The sequence below is a fragment of the Gracilinanus agilis genome, chromosome 3 (assembly GCF_016433145.1).
Source record: "Gracilinanus agilis isolate LMUSP501 chromosome 3, AgileGrace, whole genome shotgun sequence".
Taxonomy (NCBI): Eukaryota; Metazoa; Chordata; class Mammalia; order Didelphimorphia; family Didelphidae; genus Gracilinanus; species Gracilinanus agilis.
In genome coordinates, this window is record NC_058132.1 from 337,487,116 (window position 1) to 337,508,940 (window position 21,825).

At 35.0% G+C, this 21,825-nt stretch overlaps 1 protein-coding gene across 1 annotated transcript in view; it reads left to right on the plus strand.

The window, feature by feature from the left end:
• The window catches only part of OSBPL11 (oxysterol binding protein like 11), a 95,567-nt gene that overhangs the window by 38,947 nt on the left and 34,795 nt on the right, over nt 1-21,825 (plus strand). Inside the window, exons 3-7 of the mRNA XM_044670028.1 lie at nt 653-828; nt 1,859-1,938; nt 2,882-3,064; nt 10,704-10,905; nt 15,924-16,069. Of these exons, the coding sequence (XP_044525963.1) occupies nt 653-828; nt 1,859-1,938; nt 2,882-3,064; nt 10,704-10,905; nt 15,924-16,069 (787 nt within the window). The remainder of the gene's footprint in view (nt 1-652; nt 829-1,858; nt 1,939-2,881; nt 3,065-10,703; nt 10,906-15,923; nt 16,070-21,825) is intronic.

Below are 21,825 nucleotides of genomic sequence, written 5' to 3' on the forward strand. Positions count from 1 at the left end.
ACATTTCATTGTTCCACAATATTGCAGTTACTATGTATAATGTTCTCCAGGAGAATTTTTTGAAAAATTATTTAAAAGTTATCTTGGGGCAGCCAGATGGTTTAGTGGGTAGAGAGCCAGGCCTGGAGATGAGAGGTCCTGGGTCCAAATGTTACCTTGGAATTGAATTTTAAAAAAATTATCTTTATTGCTGCCTACCTTTGTGTTACACCCTATCAGTGATGGGCAGACTTTTTAAAGAGGGGGCCAAAGGAAAGGAAATGCTCATCTTTTGGTCTGTTTCTAAGGCACTCTTTCGCAGTTTCATTGTATTGTATTCTACTCATTGTATTCGTCGGATTAGGAATAATGTCCCACAGCCAGATAGAACATTTCAGGCCCCCCCTCCCCATCTGGCCCGTGGGGCAGTAGTTTGCCCATCACTGCTCTAAGTTATTACTTACTTTATGTAACCCTCATTTTAGTTCTTTTTCTCACTGAGCTCAAGAATCCACAGCCTCTATTAATTGCTTTCCCCAATGTGAAATTCAAAGCCATCTTTTCCCGAATACTTCTTAATGTTAATGGATTGTACTTTTTTATATTTATAAAATACGAGGTTTTTATAGAGCTGTTTTGATTGTTTAAAAACCCAGATTCTTCATCATTATAGGTTTTTCGTTTTAAATAATGAAGCTGGACTTTTGGAGTACTTTGTGAATGAACAATCTAGAAACCAGAAGCCCAGAGGTACTTTGCATCTAGCTGGAGCTGTAATATCTCCCAGTGATGAGGACTCTCATACCTTCACTGTAAATGCTGCCAGTGGGGAGCAGTATAAACTCAGAGGTAGGCTATGAGTGCTTAAGGTGAAAATTAACATGATATTTCCGTTTTTTCACTTGAGGCCACTTCTGCTTTGTGAAGTTGTTTTTTGTTGCCTTTTTTTTTTTGTTATTCTCTTTCTTATTTGGAAAACAGAAATTAATGAATTATTAAACTAGTTGGGGGTGATATAGAATTCTGAACTTCACCCTGGACTGAATTTATTTATTGAATAATGGCGTTTATGAGTTCATAAAATCTCTCTAGGAACAATCTTTTCCCCTAAAATGGTCATTGTACCAACTATGCCATATGCAAGGGATGACTTTTCCACAAAAAACTTTTGTAGTGATCATCTTTACTAAATAATGGACTGCCTATTGAGAAATGCTCAAAGTAGAATTCCATTCATTTTTTTTATGTTTGTCCTAAAGGAAATACTCCATCCCTTCACTTGAAATGAGCTCTTGACCTTTAAAACTGTTTTAGTCAATGAGTAATGTCCCTATTTAGTATTCACATAGTTTTAAAAAATAAGACACAAATCTTGTTTTTAATAGCATTTCAATTGGGAATAATTTATGGTTTTTGTTAAATACACATCAAGTATGTCTCTAATACAACAACTAAGTTGTCCTGGTTGAATATATTGTCTGAGATCAGAAGTCATGGCGTCCTCCAAAGACTTTGAGCTACTTTGCTCAATGCAGTATCTTTGAAAAACATTTTTCACCAAGAGGAGAAGATTTTTCCTAAGAAAAATTACACAGTTTGTAGCCAAATCTTGTTTTCTCCACATATGGCTCATCACTCTGTGTAATATATCTATGTGTTGGGAATTATTTCCTATTTATGCGACATTGTCTAGCGAGGATGGGTGGGCTTCAGATTTTTTCTTCTCCCTTGTCAGGAATGATTGTTTTGAGAATTTAAGGATAAATCTTTGGTTTTCAATTTGTCATTCTACTTTTCTCCAGTGTTATAGACAATCAAGTCTTGATTATATTTCAGAGAGAGATTTAAACGTAAATAACTTTTAGATTGTCTTTATTAGCCACAGATGCTAAAGAACGACAGCACTGGGTTAGCAGACTTCAGATCTGTACACAACATCACACAGAAGCTATTGGAAAGGTATGTTAATTGGGTTGCAATATTAATTGATGAAAATGGTAAAAAAAAGTTTTTGAAGAGTGAGTGTACTTGAAATAGGAATCATTTATTAATATTTATATCTAATTGAAAGTTAACAATCTGAGAAGAATGACAGGGAATATTAAAAGATGAACACACTTAGGGTGTAACTTAAGTATAATATGTATACTTTTCATGATAGTCTCAAAACAAGTTTGTGATGTGTAATCAGAAAAAGCATAAAAATGTTTATACATGTAAGATATAAATGTAATCAGTGATTGAAAAGTTGGAATATTCCATGTTTAAATTAGTAACATTTGAAAAATGTTCATTTAGATTTACATTATTGAATATATTATTTACAAAAGGTATAATGGTTGAAAGCAGAAGATTGATTCATTAAATTTGATATTTCCTGCTATTAATGCCAGTAATTGTAGAGCTAAAATTAAAAGACATAATGATTTAAAAGTTTGGACTTTGAGTTGACAATTCCTGAATTTTTACCTTCACCATTTTCTGTTTTCGTTCAATTGCCAACTCACTGCAGAGTGTTGCATTAGAAATTACTGTATTGGATGAAATATAGGTAATTCCAAAATAGAGCCCATACTCCTAAAATTAGTTCTCTTTGAAAAGAGGAAAAACACATATGCATTGAAAGATAGTCCAGTCATAGTCCAAATTTGAGTTTTATTTGAGCCAGGCTTGAGGTAGGGAAGGAGCAATGTGGCATATATCTAGACTTTTATGGGGGCTCTGTTTTAGGTGCCTTAAGTTGTACTATTCACAAAATCAGATTTTTATTTTCATAATTCTGAACTCTGTGAATTCCATTCATTGTATTTTACGTGAATAAATTCTATACGTATTCATAGTAGAGTGAAATATCGAGGCTTCTTTTTGTTTTAAAAAGAATTTTACTTTTCTTGTCTAACAGAATAATCCTCCTCTAAAGTCTCGGAGCTTCTCACTTGCATCTCAAGGTAGTGGTAACTCTCCTGGTTCGCAGAGAAGACCAAGTCAGAACGCCATTTCTCTTTTTAACGTTGGACATTCCAAACTACAGTCTGTGGGCAAAAGAACTCAGTTGCAACCTGACCACCTTGTGGAAGTCAGAGAGGTCAGTATGAATTAGTTAAAGTATACCAAAGAATATTTGATCTGGTCAGTTATGAGAAAAGTTTTTTCAATTATTTATTTAAGGAAATTTCTGGGATTCTCTAAATCGGTGGTTCCCAAACTTTTTTGGCCTACCGCCCCCTTTCCAGAAAAAATATTACTTAGCTCCCCCTAGAAATTATGAAACTATTTATTGAACTCAGAATAGAATGTAATACAAAAAAAGAGTGGCTATCGCTGCCTTCTTGGATCTGCAACACCCACCGGGGACAGTAGCGCCCACTTTGGGAATCACTGCTCTAAATCATTGGACCCCAGTTAGCATTTTAAGGTGTGGTGATGAAGACAGAAAATTTTTCCATTAAATAGGTGTATAGTTTCTGTTTAGGAGAGAGAGAAAGTGGGAACTCAGAACCTAGGGTGGAGAGTCATCTGCTATCATGATATTATTGTCTTTTACTATTGGTTGGTTTTTGTTTTTTTTCTGTAAGAATTGCATTGTGTGAATTTATTTCCTTTCTCTCTTTTTGTTATTTCTTCTCTTCATTTGACACAATATATGGATTTTAAGTGGGGGAGGGAGAGGTTACATGTCAAAATTCTTTAACCTAGCCCTCAGAAACAGTCCTCACCCTAAAGTTAAAAATTAGGAAGTAGCCTTATTGATTTCTCTTCTCTATATTGTTCACATGTAATAATAAGAATAGTAGTAACTAATATGTAATGCTTTTAATTTTGCAAAATACTTTACCTATTACCTTATGTCATAAACTAATCAATCACCCAGGCTAACTTCCTGCATGGGATAAATTGATAGAATAGAAATAGTGATAGAAATAACTTTCTTTATAGAAGGAATGATGTAATAATAATAAATTGACTACAAAGCCTTAATTTAAAAGACATTATAAAGAAATATAGATGCTTTGAAGTCATCTAGTCCAACCTCATTATTTTACAGATGAGGTAACTAAGGCCAAGAGAGAAAAAGTAACAGCTGAAGATTACATAGGTCTTATAAATGGGAATAATCAGGATTTGATTCAGGCATCATACTACACATACACTGGAAAGTTAATGCCCTTTTCATTATGCCTTATGGCAGCATGAATATTATTAATTTAGAAAATGGTTATTGAAACTAAACTATTACTTCCTAAGTAGTTATATATATATTTTATTTAAAATCTAACATTTGTCTTCTGTCCTGGCCTTCCAATATCTAACTTTCCTTTTTTTCCTATTTATCAAATTGCATGTTGTTTTCCCTTGTTTTAGAAGAAAATATTCCTCAGTAATTAGGTTAGATACTTCAGAAATTCTTTACCTTTTTTTTTTTCTGACATAAACCTCTTTGGCAGTCTTTTTTTAAGGCCCTCTTGTTTTTTAGTGCATAAAATTATATGTGGAATTACAAAGAAAACCAATTATATTGTGTTACCATTATCAAGATATCTTAAAAAACAAGTTCACAGACTTGTTAAGAACCCCTTCAGTTAATTATGGTCAGGTTTCTAAATGGTGGTTTTAATAACATGAAAGAGTTAATATAACTTGCCTTAGAGATGCAGCATGTTATAGACTTAGAATCATCAAGATCTGAGTTTGGATCCTGCTTTGGACATTTAGTAGCTGTGTGACTCTGGCCAAGTCATTTACCCTCTCTTTGCTTCTGTTTTCTCATCCATAAAAAGAAAGGGTTAGACATAACCGCTAAAGTCTCATCTAGTTCTAAAACTATGAATCTTTAAACATTTTTTAAAAGAGGAAATAATGAGTTGGGAAGGGAATTTTAAAAAAAATCCATGTTTACTTTACAAAGGAGCATAATTTCTTTTTTCTAAATAAACATTTTATTTAAAAAAAAACACTTTCACTTTCCAATGCCCTTCTTCAACACACATTTAGAATCAAAAGAAGCATTAAAGAAGTATGGTTGGCATAACAAGCAACACACTGGCTATATATCTTATATATCTTAGTTTGTACCTGTAGGTGAATACTACTCTGACTAGAGAATAGAGGCATGCTTCCTTTCCATTTCTTAGAGGTCAGAATCAGTTATTGCATTGGTCAGAGTTCTGAAGTTTTCAGTGTAGTTTTCCTTATTTTAGTCATGTCAATTCTCTTAGCTCTGCTTACTTTGCTTAGTGTTAGTTCTTTGAAATCTTCCAAGTTTGGCTAAATTATTCATATTCGTTGTTTCTTACAGTCAGTCAGACATTTATTAAACACCTACTGGATGATAGTCACCGTGTTAGCAACTAGGAAAGCAAACACAAACACAAATAATGAAACAATCTTGACACAAAAATATTCTGTCACATTTGTAAGCCACAGCTTGTTCTGCCATTTGTCAATCAATAAACATGCCCTTTCCTTTCAGATTTTTGCAGGGACAAAAAGTACTACTCTAAATATGTTTGCATATGTGCCTTTCTCTTTATTTTTGACCTTCACAGTTGTGGTGTCATTGGGCCATGGGGTTTTGTATAGTTTAATGACTTTTTAGTGTGATTCCAAATTATATCCCAGGAGAGAAAAAGAGATGCAAGTGGTTTTGATTCCCTGCTTATCTTGAGGTTTCATATATATCTACCAACTTTGGGATAGTATCAGTCAATCATCAAGGATTTATTCAGTGACAGCTATGTGCCAGCCCTTGCAGTAGGCTCTAGAAACATAAAGATAGAAGTGAAACAGACTGTTCTTACAGAGGATTACATAAGATAGGATTCAAGGTGGGTTAGAATTGAACATTCCATCGAGTGTGGATAAATAGAGTTAAATTTATACTCCCTTCTGCCCCCCATGATGATAATAGTTGAATATTAATGAGACATGTACAAAATTGTATCTAAGTGAATTTTGCTGCTAAAATTTTACTCTATGATAATTAATCTGAATATTTGCTATTTGCTCTTTTTAGATGTCAGTGGTTACATTTTAATATTCAAGAATTAGAAGGGGAGATGGGAAATTGGGACACTAATATACTGTTGATGGAGTTATGATCTAATACAACCATTCTGATACAACTGTACAAAATCCAATTTTGGAACTATGCTCAAAGTACTCTAAAACTGTGCATACCTTTGATTGATCAATACCATTAGTAGGTCAGTATCCCAAAGAGATTTTTAAAAAAGGGAAAAGGACCTATTTGTTCAAAAATATTTATTTCAACTCTTTTTGTAATAGCAAATAATTAGATATTGAAGAGTCATCAATTGGGGAATGGCTGGACAAGTTGTGGTATGTTAAAAGTTATGGAATATTATTTTGCTATATGGAAGGACAAGCAAGATAATTTAAAAAAAATCTGTACTTAAATGAGCTGATGCAAAGTTAAGTTAGCAGAACCAAGCAGTGCAGTGATCTAAGATTATCCAGAGTCATGGTAAAAAATGCCAATTGCTGTCCAAGAAAGAACTAAGGGAATCTGAATACAGACTGAAACATAATATATTTTCTTTTCCTTCTTTCTTCTTTTTTTCATGTGAGATCTCTTCCACAAAGTGACTAATATGGAAAAGAGTTTTATATGATTACACATATAAAATCTATATCAGATTGCTTGCCTTCTTGGAGTGGGGAAGGTCAGGGAAGGAATGTCAAAAGAAGGGAGAAAATTTGGAACTCAAAATTAAAAAAAATTTTTTTAATTGTTTTTACATGTAATAGAAAAAAATATTTTTAAAAAATAGTCAAGAATTAGAAGTTTTCATCTTTATCTTTAATAAAACTTGAGTTTTGTTCCTGTTTCATGCCATTTAGGACATGGTAGTGGCATTATACCTTCATTACAGGAAAAAAAATCAGCATACAGAATCTTATGAGATGGGAAAAGCAAAGAAGTTTAGTAACTGATTAGTTACTCAATGTTTGAGTTAATTAAACTAGTTATTTGCAAGAAAAATCTCAAATTGACTTATGAAAAAGAATGCTATCCACCTCTAGAGAAAGAACTGTTGAAGTAAGAATGCAGATAGAAGCATATGATTTATCACTTGTTTGGGTATATGTTTTAGGGTTTTGGTTTTATAAAATTATTCACTTACAAAAATGAATAATATGGAAACACATTTTGTGTGATAATACATATATAACCCAAATTGAACTGCTTGCCAGCTCTGGAATTGGGGAGGGAAGAAGGAAGGGAGATAGTTTTGATCATGAAAAAAAAATACACTTTAAAAAAAATCACAAATTGAATCATTTTTTGAATGGAGAAAAAAAAATTAGCCATGCAAACTTTTAACATAGATAGTAATCTAGGTAAACATCTTATTACTCTTCCATTCTTTCCCTTAATCAGAAGAAGAATCTGTGATTTTTCTTTACCCTGGAGCAAACTTTTTAAAGAGGGGGCCAAAGGAAAGGAAATGCTCATCTGTCAGTCTGTTTCTAAGGCAACTCTTTAGAAGTTTCATTGTATTCGTCAGATTAGGAACAATGTCCAGCAGCGGGATAGAACATTTCAGGGGGCTGTAGTTTGCCCATCACTGCCCTGGAATATACATTCCCTCCACCTGGACCCAGAGGCACATAAATTAAAGCAACTTTCTTAGAAATTACACAGTTGGTTAAGTGTCAGAGATGTGATTTGAGTCCTTCTTGACTCTTAAGGCCAGTACTATTTGCTATACCACACTACCTTTGCTTCTTTTAATTATAAATCTAAAATTATTTAACCTTAAGAAAAATCTTTCCTTGATTTTTATTTATTGGTGCTTTCTTAATACTATAGTCATTTCCCAGTGTACTTTAACCTTCACTACTGAACCATCTATTGTACAAAAGAAAAATAATTAAGCAAAATGAATCAACACAGCAACTTCATTTTAGAGTATATGTAATATTCTTTATCTGTATTTCCCTACCCTCTACTAAGAGGAGAATCAGATGTGTTTTATCACTGGTTCATAAGGGACTAAGATTGGTCATGATCATTAATCAGCATTTGGTTGCTTTATAGTCTTGTTTTTATTTTCATTATTATGGTGGTTGTTTGTGTTCTAATTCAACTTACATAATAGTATCAGTTAACAGTTCCTTCCCATGTTGACTTAAGGCATAACAATATTTTATTATATTTATATTTGGCAACTTATCTATTCTGTAATCCACTGCCACTCACTTAGTTTCTAGGTTTTGCCACTACAGAAATTGTATTGTAGAAGAATTAGTGATAAAGTATTTGACTCCCTGAGAAGCTAGAGTAGACCAAATAGAAATCAGCAACTTAATGAGATAGTATGACACACAAAGAACAAAGTCAAAAAATCAAAACTAAAAGAAAATGTAATTTATCTGAATATTTTACAATATCTTTAAACTGATGTAGAAAAACAGGACAGGAGAGATTATTTTAGAATTATTGGACTCTCTGAAATACATTTTTTTTTTTTAGAAAGTCTAGATGCTGTATTTAGGGCAAAATGAAGAAAATCCTCCAATTATCTCCTGAAAGAAACTCTAAAAGGAGAATTCTCAGGAATGTCATAGCTGAGGTCCAAAACCTCCACATAAAAGTTACTATAAGAAACTAGAAAGAAGTTGTATAACTGGGAATGATAGTCAAGTTCACTTTTTTTCTAATGTTGGGAAAGATTCAAGGCAAAAGGAGAAAGAATATATTGTGTCATGGAAGCAACAAACATGAGCTTAGAAGAGAATAGAGGATAGAAGGACCTGCCTGGCAAGAATTGGACACAATTGAATGACTGCACATTAACAACAATTGGAATAGAGCTCAAAATCATTCAATTCATGGCCCAGGGCTGTTTCTGCCAAACCAGAAAAAACAACAGAAATCAGATTTTATGTAACTTAACATCCTACTCCCATTCTTCAAGGCACTCAGCGTAATTTCCTTTTTTTTTTAGTTAGCATTCACTGTAAAATTCTAAAAAAATCTTTCCCAGATCTCCTTAAGTCAGTGCCAAGGATGAAGAAATACAGAACTTTGCCAGAATTATGGTGAAAGGAACTGCCAACTTCAGAGACCATCTCAGAACCACATTGTAAGGATTCTGGGAGATATATGCTTGTTTTCCTTTCTGGGAATACATATAATTGTGCTTTGTTCATGCATAGCTTTTGAAAATATGGAACATCACTTTTTTTTAAACCCTTACCTTCTATCTTAGAATCAATAATGTGTATTGGTTCTGAGGCAGAAAATCAGTAAGGAGACTTGCCCAGGGTCACATGGCTAGGAAGTGTCTGAGGCCAGATTTGAACCTAGACCTCCTGTCTGTAGGCCTGGCTCTCAATCCACTGAGCCACCTAGCTGCCCCCTGGAGCAACCCTTTCTAATTTGGAAAGTAATAAAAAGTTATTAATTGGCTTTTTCTAGAAAGCATAGTTTACTTTTTCCTGTAACATGCCTATTGTAATATTTTAAATTATGAGGCTGGTTGTAGGTTAATAACTTTATTAAACCAAAAGTAGTAGTAGTAGTAGTAGTAGTAGCAAAGAGAGAAGAAAAGGTAGGAGAGAGGTAGAGAGGTACTTAACTTTTCTAATCTGTTGTTGCCATTATGGGCCTCTAACTAAACTCCATCAAGGGTCCACTCTGCTCCTCCACACCCACGCCAAAGACTCAGACTTCCTCCTGGTCTCAATATATAAGCTTTTTTCTCTACCCACTAACTCTCACAGGTTGCATCTCAGGAACCAATTGTAGTTTCTTAATTTGCCTGGGCCGCTCAGGAGGCAGTGCCTATGGAATTATTGTTTCCTGTCTTGTTAGCTCATTGGTTCTTTAACTTCCTTTTTTTTTTTTTTTTAAACCCTTACCTTCTGTCTTGGAGCCAATACTGTGTATTGGCTCCAAGGCAGAAGAGTGGTAAGGGTAGGCAATGGGGGTCAAGTGACTTGCCCAGGGTCACACAGCTGGGAAGTGTCTGAGGCCATATTTGAACCTAGAACCTCCTGTCTCTAGGCCTGGTTCTCAATCCATTGAGCTACCCAGTTGCCCCCTAACTTCCTTTTTCTGAAGCTCATCTATACCTGAATTTAATCAGTGGTATTTGACCTCCAGGTCACTGAGAGATGACATAAGGTGACACTGGAGAGAGAGATTCACTTCAGACACTATGAACCATTTCCCCGTGACCATATTATGATTATCCACCTTGCTTCCAGGAAGTTCAGATTCCAAAGTCCTAGAAAGAAGAACAGTCTCTTTTTTCCTGGCTTCCTTCCTGATAATCTTTTTACTACTAGATTAACATTGTCTGATGCTAGTCGCTCTAGATAGACCACCTCTGCTTTCTTGTATCCTCTGTAGTTCATGGTTGTATGTGTTTAAGTTTTTCAACATTAATTATTATCTTTTATGTGTGAGATCAAGCAACAATCTGGTAAAAAGAACATTTTAGAGGAGATACTTAAGAAATTCATTGTTTCTACTTGAATTCTTCTCAAACCTTTAATTTTAAAGGGAACTAAGTAGCTTATGTGGCTAACTTAAACTTGTAACCTGAAGATTTATGACTTGTACTTCTACAAGCTCTAGGATATGGTCAGCAGCAAAATATAATCTTTAAAGTGATATTGCTATTTAAAGTATTATGCTGTTAGAAAAAAACAAAATTCCCAGTGGTGACCAATAGATCTGCTGTGTTATGTAGATGATGTCTCATGCAGAAGGACACCAAAGAGATTTAATTAGACGAATCGAATGCCTTCCTGCTTCTGGCCATCTTACTTCCTTGGATCAAGATCTCTTGATGCTCAAAGCAACTTCCATGGCAACTCTGAACTGTCTGAGTGACTGCTTTCACATTCTCCAACTACAACATGCATCACATCAAAAAGGATCTTTACCTTCAGGTAAGGTGTAGATTAAAAGTAGATCTCTTACATTAAAGATATTTAAAGCTTTATGTTACAGTTCTTTTTCTAGAAGTTTGCTGATAAAAACATTATTGAGTCCCCAGGTTGATTTTTATTCATGAATCACACATTTAATTTGGTGTAGACTGCCTTTTATTCATAAGAAGGTTAAAAGGTGATCTGAGATCTATCAAATCATTGCATCGACTTTTATATTGTACCATAGGCATCTCCCTGCCCTTGTTCTCATCTCTATGTGGTATATGTATTTGTGTATATACATAATAGAAGGAGAACCACTGTGACCCACAGTGTATAGAAAGCCAGCCTCGGAGGTAGGAAGAGCTTGAGTTCATAACCTGCCAATACTATGCATGTCACTCAGGGCAAGTCAGCTGAATTTCTAAGTGCAGTACATCTTAAAGACTCTCAGTAGCAGATTTTGTTGAAGGGGCATTCACATCAATGAAATCATGGTTCTGGATTCCCCTGTGTTTGTTCAATACTTAATTTTGAAGTTATTTGTGTTATGAATATCTTTGATACATTTTAAAATAATGTACTAGGATCCCAAAACTCTTCTCTTTTTTTTAACATTTAATAATATTTATTTTTTAGAAAAGTTAACATGGTTACATGATTCATGCTCTTACTTTCCCCTTCACCCCCTGACCTCTCCTCCCCATAGCCAATGCGCTATGTTTTTAACACTGGTTTTAACATGTGTCATTGATCAAGACCTATTTCCATATTGTTGATAGTTGCATCCAAAACTCTTCTCTTTGACCAAAGAGCAAAAAGAATTAAAAGAGAAAAATGGAGCTTTCATTTGTGATTCAAAAATATTTCTTGTCTAAAATGAACAATACACACGCATTTACACAATCACACCCATACACATTCAAACACACAAGCTTGGTGTAAAAATACATCAAACTTAGTAGAGAAATGGGAGGTTATGCAGCAGCTAAGAGGGAAGCAAAGACTGGAGAGAAAACACTGCCAAGCAAAACAAATTTGCTGAATCTAAAGGGGAGGTGGGGAAAAAAAAAGTATAGATAAAAAAAAAATGTTAACCCTTCACCTTCTGCCTTAGAATCAATACTCAATACTATGTATTGGTTCCAAAGTAGAAGAGTGGTAAGGGCTAAGCAATGGAGTTAAGTGACTTGCCCAGGGTCACATAGCTAGGAAGTGTTAGAGGCCGGATTTGAACCTAGGACCCTCCCATCATTAGGCCTGGCTCTCAATCCACTGAGCTACCCGGCTACCCCCCATAGATCAAAATTCTAAAAGGGAGTACTTATCAATTGGAAATGTACAAAAGCATTGCAATATATGAATGCAGTGGAATATTGTTCTGCCATAAGAAATGAAAGCTTTCTGAGTATCTCATATAGTATGAAATAATGCAGAGAGAAGAGAGCAGAACTAGGACAAGAAAGACAAACATTGTAAAGAAACCAGAACTCTTATCAGTGTAATGACCCACTGTGCCTCCTGTGATCAACATTTACCCAACTCTTGACAGAAAGGTGACAGACCCAAGGTACATTGAGGGTCATACATTTTGGGACATGGCTACTGTTTTGCTTTACTATATTTATTTTATTCTCTGTTTATAATGAGGGGAGGGGCTGGGGTAATGGTTAATAATACTGATTTTCCCCTTCTCCCCCACTCCCCCTAAAAAAAGAGTACTGAAACATTTTTTTTTTTGCACAGAAAACAGAAGGAAATTCAGAAGAAAGCACAGACAAGGATATTTGTGAAAGTAGTATATCGAATTTATTATATACTTTTTTTAAAAGCAGGAAGTATGAAATGGAAATTTATGGTTTTATATACAGGCCTCTATGTGCTGCTGTATTTGTGGAAATGCACCCTATTTTGGTGTTTACATTCAGAATAAAAAAGGAAAGGTAAAAAAATAAGAAGAATGTCCTTAAATTAAATTTTTTTGTTTTGTTTTGTGTTTACCAAACAACTTTAGTGGTCTGTTGTTTTATGATAGATAAAAGGCAAAATGGCCTGTCTTCTGTTTGCTTACATTCTAAGGTACATTCTTCTCCAGTATCATCAATTTGGGAATACAGATTTACAAATCAACAAGAATTTATTAAGAGCTTATGTTGTGACTGCTCCTGTACCAAATGCTACAGATGCAAAGAAAGAGAAAATAATCCCTAGCCTTAAGTGCTGGGGCTGGGTTAAAACATATAAGTATTTAGGTATAGACAAGTTATGTACAGAGTAGATTGAAGGTAGTCTAAGAGAGGACAGTGCAAATTGAAGAAAATGGCATTTTAGGTAACTTGAAGGGAGCATGTCAGAGGAGAGGACAAGAACTCTTAAATGTGAAAGTCGGCCAGTGCAGAGACATAGCACTAGAAGGTAGAACATTCTAGATGAGGAACAACCAGTGTAGTTAGGTTGCAGAGTATGTCGAGGAGAGTAGTGTAAGATACTAGAAAGGTAGGAAGAGGCCAGGTCATGAAGAGCTATGAAATAGATTTATGGATTTTTAATGAACTTCTATTAGAATTTCTCTCATGAAAGTAATCATCATGGTTTCCAAGCTGAATCTGTAGAAATTTCTTCTTAAGTCACCTATGAAGAAAAATATAACCATGGAGTAGATAAAAGGTTAATCTCTTTGATGAAAAATTTGAAGATGAATCAAGGTATATTAAATTCATGTTCACATAATTAAAGTACCTAGCACAATTTCTGTGACATAGTAGGTGCTATAGAAAACTTATTCCTTTCCCTTCTGTTATTGAATCTTTTTTTGGTAAACTCTTACCTAAGATAGAAGAGTGACAAGGGCTTAGGTAATTGGGGTTAAGTGACTTGCCCAAGATCATGCAGTTAGGAAGTGTCTGAGGCCAGATTTGAATCCAGGTCCTCCTGACTCCAGGCCTGGTGCTCTACCCACTGTGTTACCTAGCTACCTCATTCCCTTGTTTAATCTTTAAGTAAGGCAGCATGGCTGAGTGACTAATGGGTCAGCCTCAGAATCAAGAAATTGACCATGTGACCCAGAATAAGTCATTTAACTTATCAGTGACCCAACAGATGTCAAGTAGTATTAGTGGAACACTAGGTATTAATCTTTATTAGAAGAGAAAATTGGAGGCAGCTGGGTAGCTCAGTGGATTGAGAGCCAGGCCTAGAGACAGGAGGTCCTAGGTTCAAATCCAGCCTCAGACACTTCCCAGCTGTGTGACCCTGGGCAAGTCACTTGACCCACATTGCCTACCCTTACCAATCTTCCACCTATAAGTCAATACACAGAAGTTAAGGGTTTAAAAATTAAAAAAAAAAGAAGAAGAAGAGAAAATTTTCTCACAAGGGTCCCAACTTCAATGAAATAACAAATCTACCCACTTACCCCCAATCGCATCCCCCTCCCCCTAAAAAAGGATCCTCTCTTTTCAGTGTCATAAAAACCTGAGAGTAAATGATCTTCACTTATAACTTGAGTTGTTGAGACCCAACATCTGGTCTCATGAACAATTTTAACAGTGTTATGAAAGATAAATAATTTTTTCCTAGAGAGTAGAGAATACTAGCCTCTTTATTTTAAAGTTCTTTATCAGCATTTCTGTTCATGAGGTTAAATGGTATGTGATTTCCTCACCGTTTTCCCTCACTCAAATCATAAAACTAAGGGATTCTTGATTTTATTTATCAAAATTAAAGGCTGGGGGCAGCTGGGTAGCGCAGTGGAGTGAGAGTCAGGCCTAGAGGTGGGAGGTCCTGGGTTCAAACCCGGCCTCAGCCACTTCCCAGCTGTGTGACCCTGGGCAAGTCACTTGACCCCCATTGCCCACCCTTACCACTCTTCCACCTATGAGACAATACACCACAGTACAAGGGTTTAAAAAAAAAAAATTAAAGGCTGGAATGTTTTGGTTTTCTCTCACTATGGTTCTTGAAATAGATCAGTCAGTTGTATTCCCCAGGTTAGGACCATGCCACTATTCCCTTCCTTTCCCCCCATGTGCTTAAGTGAGATAGCCAAGCCAAGTATATGCCACCAAGTTGATTGGCAGAATGTTCCAGGAGGCACTATGTAATTTACACTTGTACTGTAATACATGGGCAGTGTTAACAGGGTGAGTGACTCCCTTACTTTTTGCTGTTTTAGCTGCAGCAGCCTGAGTGTTTTGTTATAGCGCTCTATAACCCAGCTTTATTAGAACCTAGATCTGCCTCTGAAATCAAATGGAACATTTTCCATTATTGATTAGACATTGAATCTGCTTCGTTAAACTAGGTGAGGGTAACAGAAGACATTTGAGTCATTAACTGAGAAGATGACAGGTCTCCAAATGTGACTACTATCTTTCAGTAATCCAGCATTATTTATTCAGTTTAAAGGCATATAGAGCAACCATTTTCCATAGCAGAAAAGAAAGTATAGAATTTTTTAAAAAGCGTAGCATTTTTTTAGATGCACAGAAAATGTTGAATTTTGCTTGATTGAGGATAACATATTGCCTAGTCTAGGAATGTAAATCAATAAGCATGTTTATCTTTTTTAAATGCCATTTTTAAGTTCATTTTTCTTTCTTAGATTCAGAAGCCGTTTTTCTTGTTAAATTATTCCAACAAGCCCTAGGTCCTATGTTTGAATTCTCTTTAAATTTGATAGTTAGAAAATACCACTAGCACTGATGTGCTAACTTTCAAATTTTTGCTTTTGTCAGAAGTTCATACAGGGACCATTAGGGTGACAAAATACTTTTTGATCTCTAGTCTTGACCAAAAGGCAAGCTTTTATCTCAGGGTTAGAACTTCAATCTAGTGTCAGATTTCAAATTGCAAGCTTCCTGTGTATAATTGTCCAGTCATGGAGTGCATGCTAATGAGTTTGAAAGTGACTCTCTTACAGAACCTCTGAACAGCTTTAACTGCTGCTTCTAGTTTTGCAGGTTCTAAACAAAGTAAAAGCCAGATCTTTCAGATCATGAGTAAGTTACAGCAAAAGTTACCTCTTACTTCTTCAGGGACGACAATCGAATGGTTGGAACCAAAACTACCTTTGCCAAACCACTATAAGAATGGAGATGATCAAACCTTTGTACCTGAGCAGAATAAGCCAGTGGCAGTCCAAGAAGAGCCATCTATTTCAGAATCTGGACTCTTAACAAAGGTAAGATAATGTAAACATGTGGATTCAATGGATGAAAGTGGTAAGAAGTTATAAAGCATGAAGTATTTCTTTTAGTTATTTAATTTAGAAACATTAGTAATTAGAGTTTACTGAGATAATTTGAGTTACTCTTCACCCTGAATTAATGTTAGAAAAATATCTTTTTTTTAGAAAAAAGTCTTTTCTGCTAAGGTGTAGTATCTTATAAACATATACCTTTTCTGCTTATCCTTTTTATGCTATAAAAACTTAAAAAATTCAAATATTGTATCTTCTGAGGAATTTGAGACTTTCCTTTTTTCCTGTGACTTTTTAATATAAGTATGACCAGCTACAAAAAGTTTCATTCTTTTTCCCCTTTCTCATCCTAATTTTAAATTTTTTGCTGAATAAGACTATTGATCAACTAATCTTTTCAGTCAGAAGTCAGTAAGACAAGTTCTTTGAAATATATTTCTTTATGTTGATTAGAATGGTGTATGTTCTCAACCTCCAAGTTTTGACTACAACTTCTCGATGGAGAGGCATTGTGGCATAATGGAGAGATTCTTTGGTTCAAGAAGACCTGGATTCCAGTCTTTTTCTAAGTGTGTGACTACAAAGCAAGTCACATAGTCTTAACTGAGCCTCAATTGTGAGAGCAATAAAATGGAGATAGTAGTACTTACCTTATAGAATTGGTGTGAGGCATGAATGAGACTGTATCAAGTGCTTCATAAACATTAATAAATGTCAAATGTTACTATTTTAAGACAGTCTGTCTTAGGTATTACATTGCATGATATAGATCATGATGCTGTTGGAATTCAGAAAAGTTTAAAATCAAAGGGCATGAGAATAGTTAGGGAAAGTAGAAGATAAAGGACTCAAGTGTGGTCTTGAAAGGTTAACAAAATTTAGCTTTGTGGCAAGGAGTTGGGTCAGTATTACAAGAGGAAACTGCACAGACAAGGACAGAAGGCAGGGGAAAGTATGAGGAGGTGCTCTAAGAAGCAATCAGGGAGGGGAAAAATGCTTTTTGTTTGGGTTAAATGGAAAGCTAGATTACTTAGCAAGGATGGGACTGATTATGAAGGACTTTGTAAACCAGACAGAATTTGGATTTATATGTTGCATCAAGTAGGCACTATTATAGGTTTATATTTTCTTAGATCTGGAAGGAATCCCTTACTCCCTTCATTTTACTCATGAAAAAGTAAGTATGATTTGCTAAATTTAATACTAAATGGATTGCAAAGGGGAGAATCTGGAATTTAGGACGCTGATGAAATAATTAAGGCAAAAGGTGATAAGGGTTTCAGTGGAAAGAAATAAGTATCAATTAAGCATCCATTGTGTGCCAGACACTGTGCTCAGTGCTTTACTAATATTATCTCATTTAATCTTCACAACAACCCTGGGAGGTAATCTCATTTTGTATCTGAGGCAGACAGAAGTTAAGTGACTTATTCCAGGTCGCACAGCTAGATAGTAAGTTTTCATAGCCAAATTTGTTCTCATTCCTGACACCAAGTCTAGCAGTTTGTCCACTGCACCACCAAGCAACCTCAAAGTGAAAATGAGAGGACGAAAGATATTTTGAAGGAAGAATTTATAGGTATTAGTAATTGGATTGGATATGGGGAATGAAAGAAAAAAATGAGCTAAAGAGAAAGTAATCTTGATACTATTGGTAAAAGTAGACATATTTGGAAGTGAAGAGAATTCTAAAGTGAAGATGATCTGTTGGTTGTGGATATATTGAATGGTATGTGTCATTTTAGACATTTAAGTGGAAATGTCCAGTCATCAGTTAGAGACGTGGGACTAGAACTAAACTCAGATTGAGTATGATAAATTTAAGAGTCAAAGAATCACAACATTTTTAGAGTTGGAGGGAACCTTAGAGTGCTTTGTTTCCAAACCTTTAATTTAGAAATGAAGAAGTCTGAAGTCCAAGGAGATGAAGTGGCTTGGCCATGGATACGCACAGGGTGATCACTGAATCATTTCATGGGGAAATGAACTTGTAGAGGCTGACTTGAACAAGGAAAGAGACCTGAGGGTTGAGTTTTAGCAACAGTTGAATGGAAGGAGGAAAGCTATCTAGGGAAAGAGATAGAACTTGCATGACATCTAGAGTAGAGTAGTATCAGTGAAAGTTTGGGGGTAGGAAGGAATGTTTTAAGAAGCAGATGTGGGAGTGAAACATGAATGCCCATTATCACCATATTATCTAACATAATATTAGACATACTAGCAACATCAGCATTTTTATATATGACTAACAAAGCCTGCAAAAAGAGAAGGAGATACTTCATTTAATAATCACAGATGGAATAAAATACCTGGGAATATACCTGCCAAAAGAAATCCAGAAACTACACAAATATAATTATAAAATGGTTTTTGCACAAATAAATTCAGATCTAAATAATTAAAGAAATATTAATTATTCATGGATGGGCAGAGCTGATATAATTAAAATGACAATTCTACCTATTCAGTGCTATCCCAATCAAATTACCAAAAAAAAACTATCTTACTGGACTAGAAAAAATAATTCATTTGGAAGAATAAAAGATCAAGAATATCAAAAGAATTAATTTAGTTAAAATTTAAAGAAAGGTGGTCTAGCAGTACTAGATTTAAAACTGTTATAAAGTGGTAATTATCAAAATTATCTGATACTGGCTAATTATCTGATACTGTGGAACAGAATAAATATTTTTCAAAGTGCAGTAAAAGATTATAGTAATCTTGTATTTGACAAAAGTATAGATCCAGGCTATTAAGATAAGAAATCACTATTTGGTAAAAAATTGCTGGGACAGCTGAAAAGCAGTTTGTCAAAAACTAGATATAGACCATAGACCATTATCTTACACCATTCACTAAGATAAGATTAAATGGATATAGGATCTAGATACAAAAGAAGATATCTTAAGCAAATTAGAACAGGGAGTGTATTACCTATCAAATTTATGGATAGGAGACGAATTTATGAGTCAACAAGAGATGGAGTGCATTGTGGGGTGCACATTGAAAAGTTTTCGTACAAATAAAACAAATGTTGCCATGATTAGAAGAAAAACAGAAAATTGGAAATTTTTCAGTCTCTCACATAGAGGTCTTATTTATATCTAAAACATAAAGAGAACTTTGTCAGAGTTATAAGAATGAGAGCCATCTGTCTGTGAAAGGAAATTTATTTTTTTTGTCTATTTTGAGTTAAAACTTTGTTAGCCATCAAGAAAGAGAATTCACAAGTCACTTACTTGTGATTACAAGTCAATTTACTAAAATGAGTGATAACTCCCAACTCAAAGCACCCCTACTTAACATAAGTAAGTGTTTGGCAAGTCATTTGCTAAAGTGGGTGATAACTCAATCAGTCAGAAACTTGTGAATCCTATGATAAAAATTGACACCTTCAGAGGCCTATGATGAGAGTTAATACCTTCAGAGGTGAGAAGTGGATCCCACAGACACTGCCCTCCTGGGCCGTGCTAGGCAATTTGGAAGCTGTGATTGGCCCATGTGAAGAGGAGAAGGGACAAGAAGTCACTATAAAAGCCCTGAACTTCTTCAGCTGGGCAGTCTTCTGCAAGCAGTCTTCAGTAGTCGTCTTTAACTGGTGACCTGCGTCTTGGAGGTAAATTGGGACTTGGACTGTCTCTTGGTTGGATGAGTAGCTGGCCTTCCTTTCCTGGTGTCTGGAGAGAGATTAGTTTCAGAGAGGCCTTCCCTTCTTGGAGGAGTCTGTGTGGGTGGAACTCCCAGTCCTCAGGGTGAGGGTTAACAAGTCCTTCTGGGCTGAGCCAAGCACCACTAGAGCAGTATTTAGTGTGATAGCGTAGACATCTTCTCTACCCTCTTTTTGAATTTCTCTACTTTCACTGTTTCTACCCTTTTTGTAAATAAAAGCTATTAAAAGTCATTTTGGCTTGAGCTATAATATTTTTAAATCGGCGACCACCATATTAATTTAGAATTCTCACATATTTATTCAAACCCTTAATTTAATTCCTTACATGCCCAATTGATAAATGGACAAAAGATATGAACAGTTTTCAAATGAAGAAATCAAAGCCATATGTAAATATATGATAAAATGGTCTAAATCGCTAAGAAAAAATGCAAACCAAAACTATTCTGAGATTTCATCTCATACCCATCAGATTGACTAAAACAACAAAAGAGAGAAATGAAAAATGTTGGAGGGGATTTGGAAAAGTGAGGACACTAATACAATGTTGGTGGAACAGTGAACTGATCCAACCATTTTAGAGAGCAATTTGGAATTGCTCCCAGAGAGTTATAAAATTGTATACTGTTGCTGGGTTTGTTTCTCAAGGAGATGAGGGAAAGAGGAAAAAGAACCTATATATTCCAAAACATTTATAATAGCTCTCTTTGTGATGGCAAAGAACTTGAAATTGTGAGGATACCTATTGGGGAATGGCTAAACAAATTGCTGTATATGATTATGTTGGAATATTACTGTGCCATAAGAAACGATGAGCAACTTAATTTTTAAAAAATTTAGAAAGAACTACATGAGATAATGAAGAATGAAACAAGTAGCACCAAGAGAACATTGCATACAGCTACAGATTTAATATTTGTAGAATAACTTGTAAATGTTTGCTTCTAGAGAATAAACTGAGAAATGGAAACATAAAAACATGATATATATATATATATATGTGTGTGTGTGTATGTGTGTGTGTGTGCGTGTGTGTATTATATCTATGTATAGACACACACATACTTACCTGTTTGCTGGATGTTGCCTTATATCATATGGAGAGAAGAGGGAAGGGATGAGATACTTGGAAATAAAATCTATTAATAAGATTTTTTTTTTTACCCTTGTACTTTGGTGTATTGTCTCATAGGTGGAAGAGTGGTAAGGGTGGGCAATGGGGGTCAAGTGACTTGCCCAGGGTCACACAGCTGGGAAGTGGCTGAAGCCGGGTTTGAACCTAGGACCTCCTGTCTCTAGGTCTGACTCTCACTCCACTGAGCTACCCAGCTGCCCCAATAAGATTTTTTAAGAAAGAAAGAAATGATAAGCCCCTTCATTTTGTGGTAGAACAAGTATTCAAGTACAGGACTGTTTCTTCCTCATGTTGTTGTCCACTAGAATTATCCTTGGCTTTGTGTCTTAAATCTCAACATACAGATAATCAAGGATTATGAGAACTAAGAAATGGTTTTCAAAATTGTTGAGGAGTCAGGCATTAGAGACTTTCACAAAAGCAATAAATTGATGAAAAAAATTAAACCTGAATAATAACATTAAGGAGGGAACGTGTGATGAGAAAGTTATGGCAATAGTTCTAAACTATACATATGAAATACATGACAATAAAATATAAGAGAAATAGGTAGCCTGGTTCTCCCAAGGTTTTGTATAACTATGCATACTTGAAGGCAGAAGAGAAGGAACCAGTGATAAGAAAGAAGTTGAAGGTACCAGAAAGATGATAGTGATAGCCAAATAAGTAGGTCACAAATGGAGATTACCATTAGAGGAAAAAGCATATATATCTCTTTTTCTCTGTATTTAGACGAAAGAATGAAAGGATAGTTGTAACAATAGAAAAACTGAATTGTAGGGATAATGATAGATGAGGGAATTCATGCCAGATAGCCTCTATCATTGGTTTATTTGTTGAGAGAGAGAGAGGAGAGAAATTTGAAAAATTTAGTGAGTTGGGAGATGTATGGAGCAGGAAAATTTTTTGAATAGCAGCTAGGGAAAGTATATT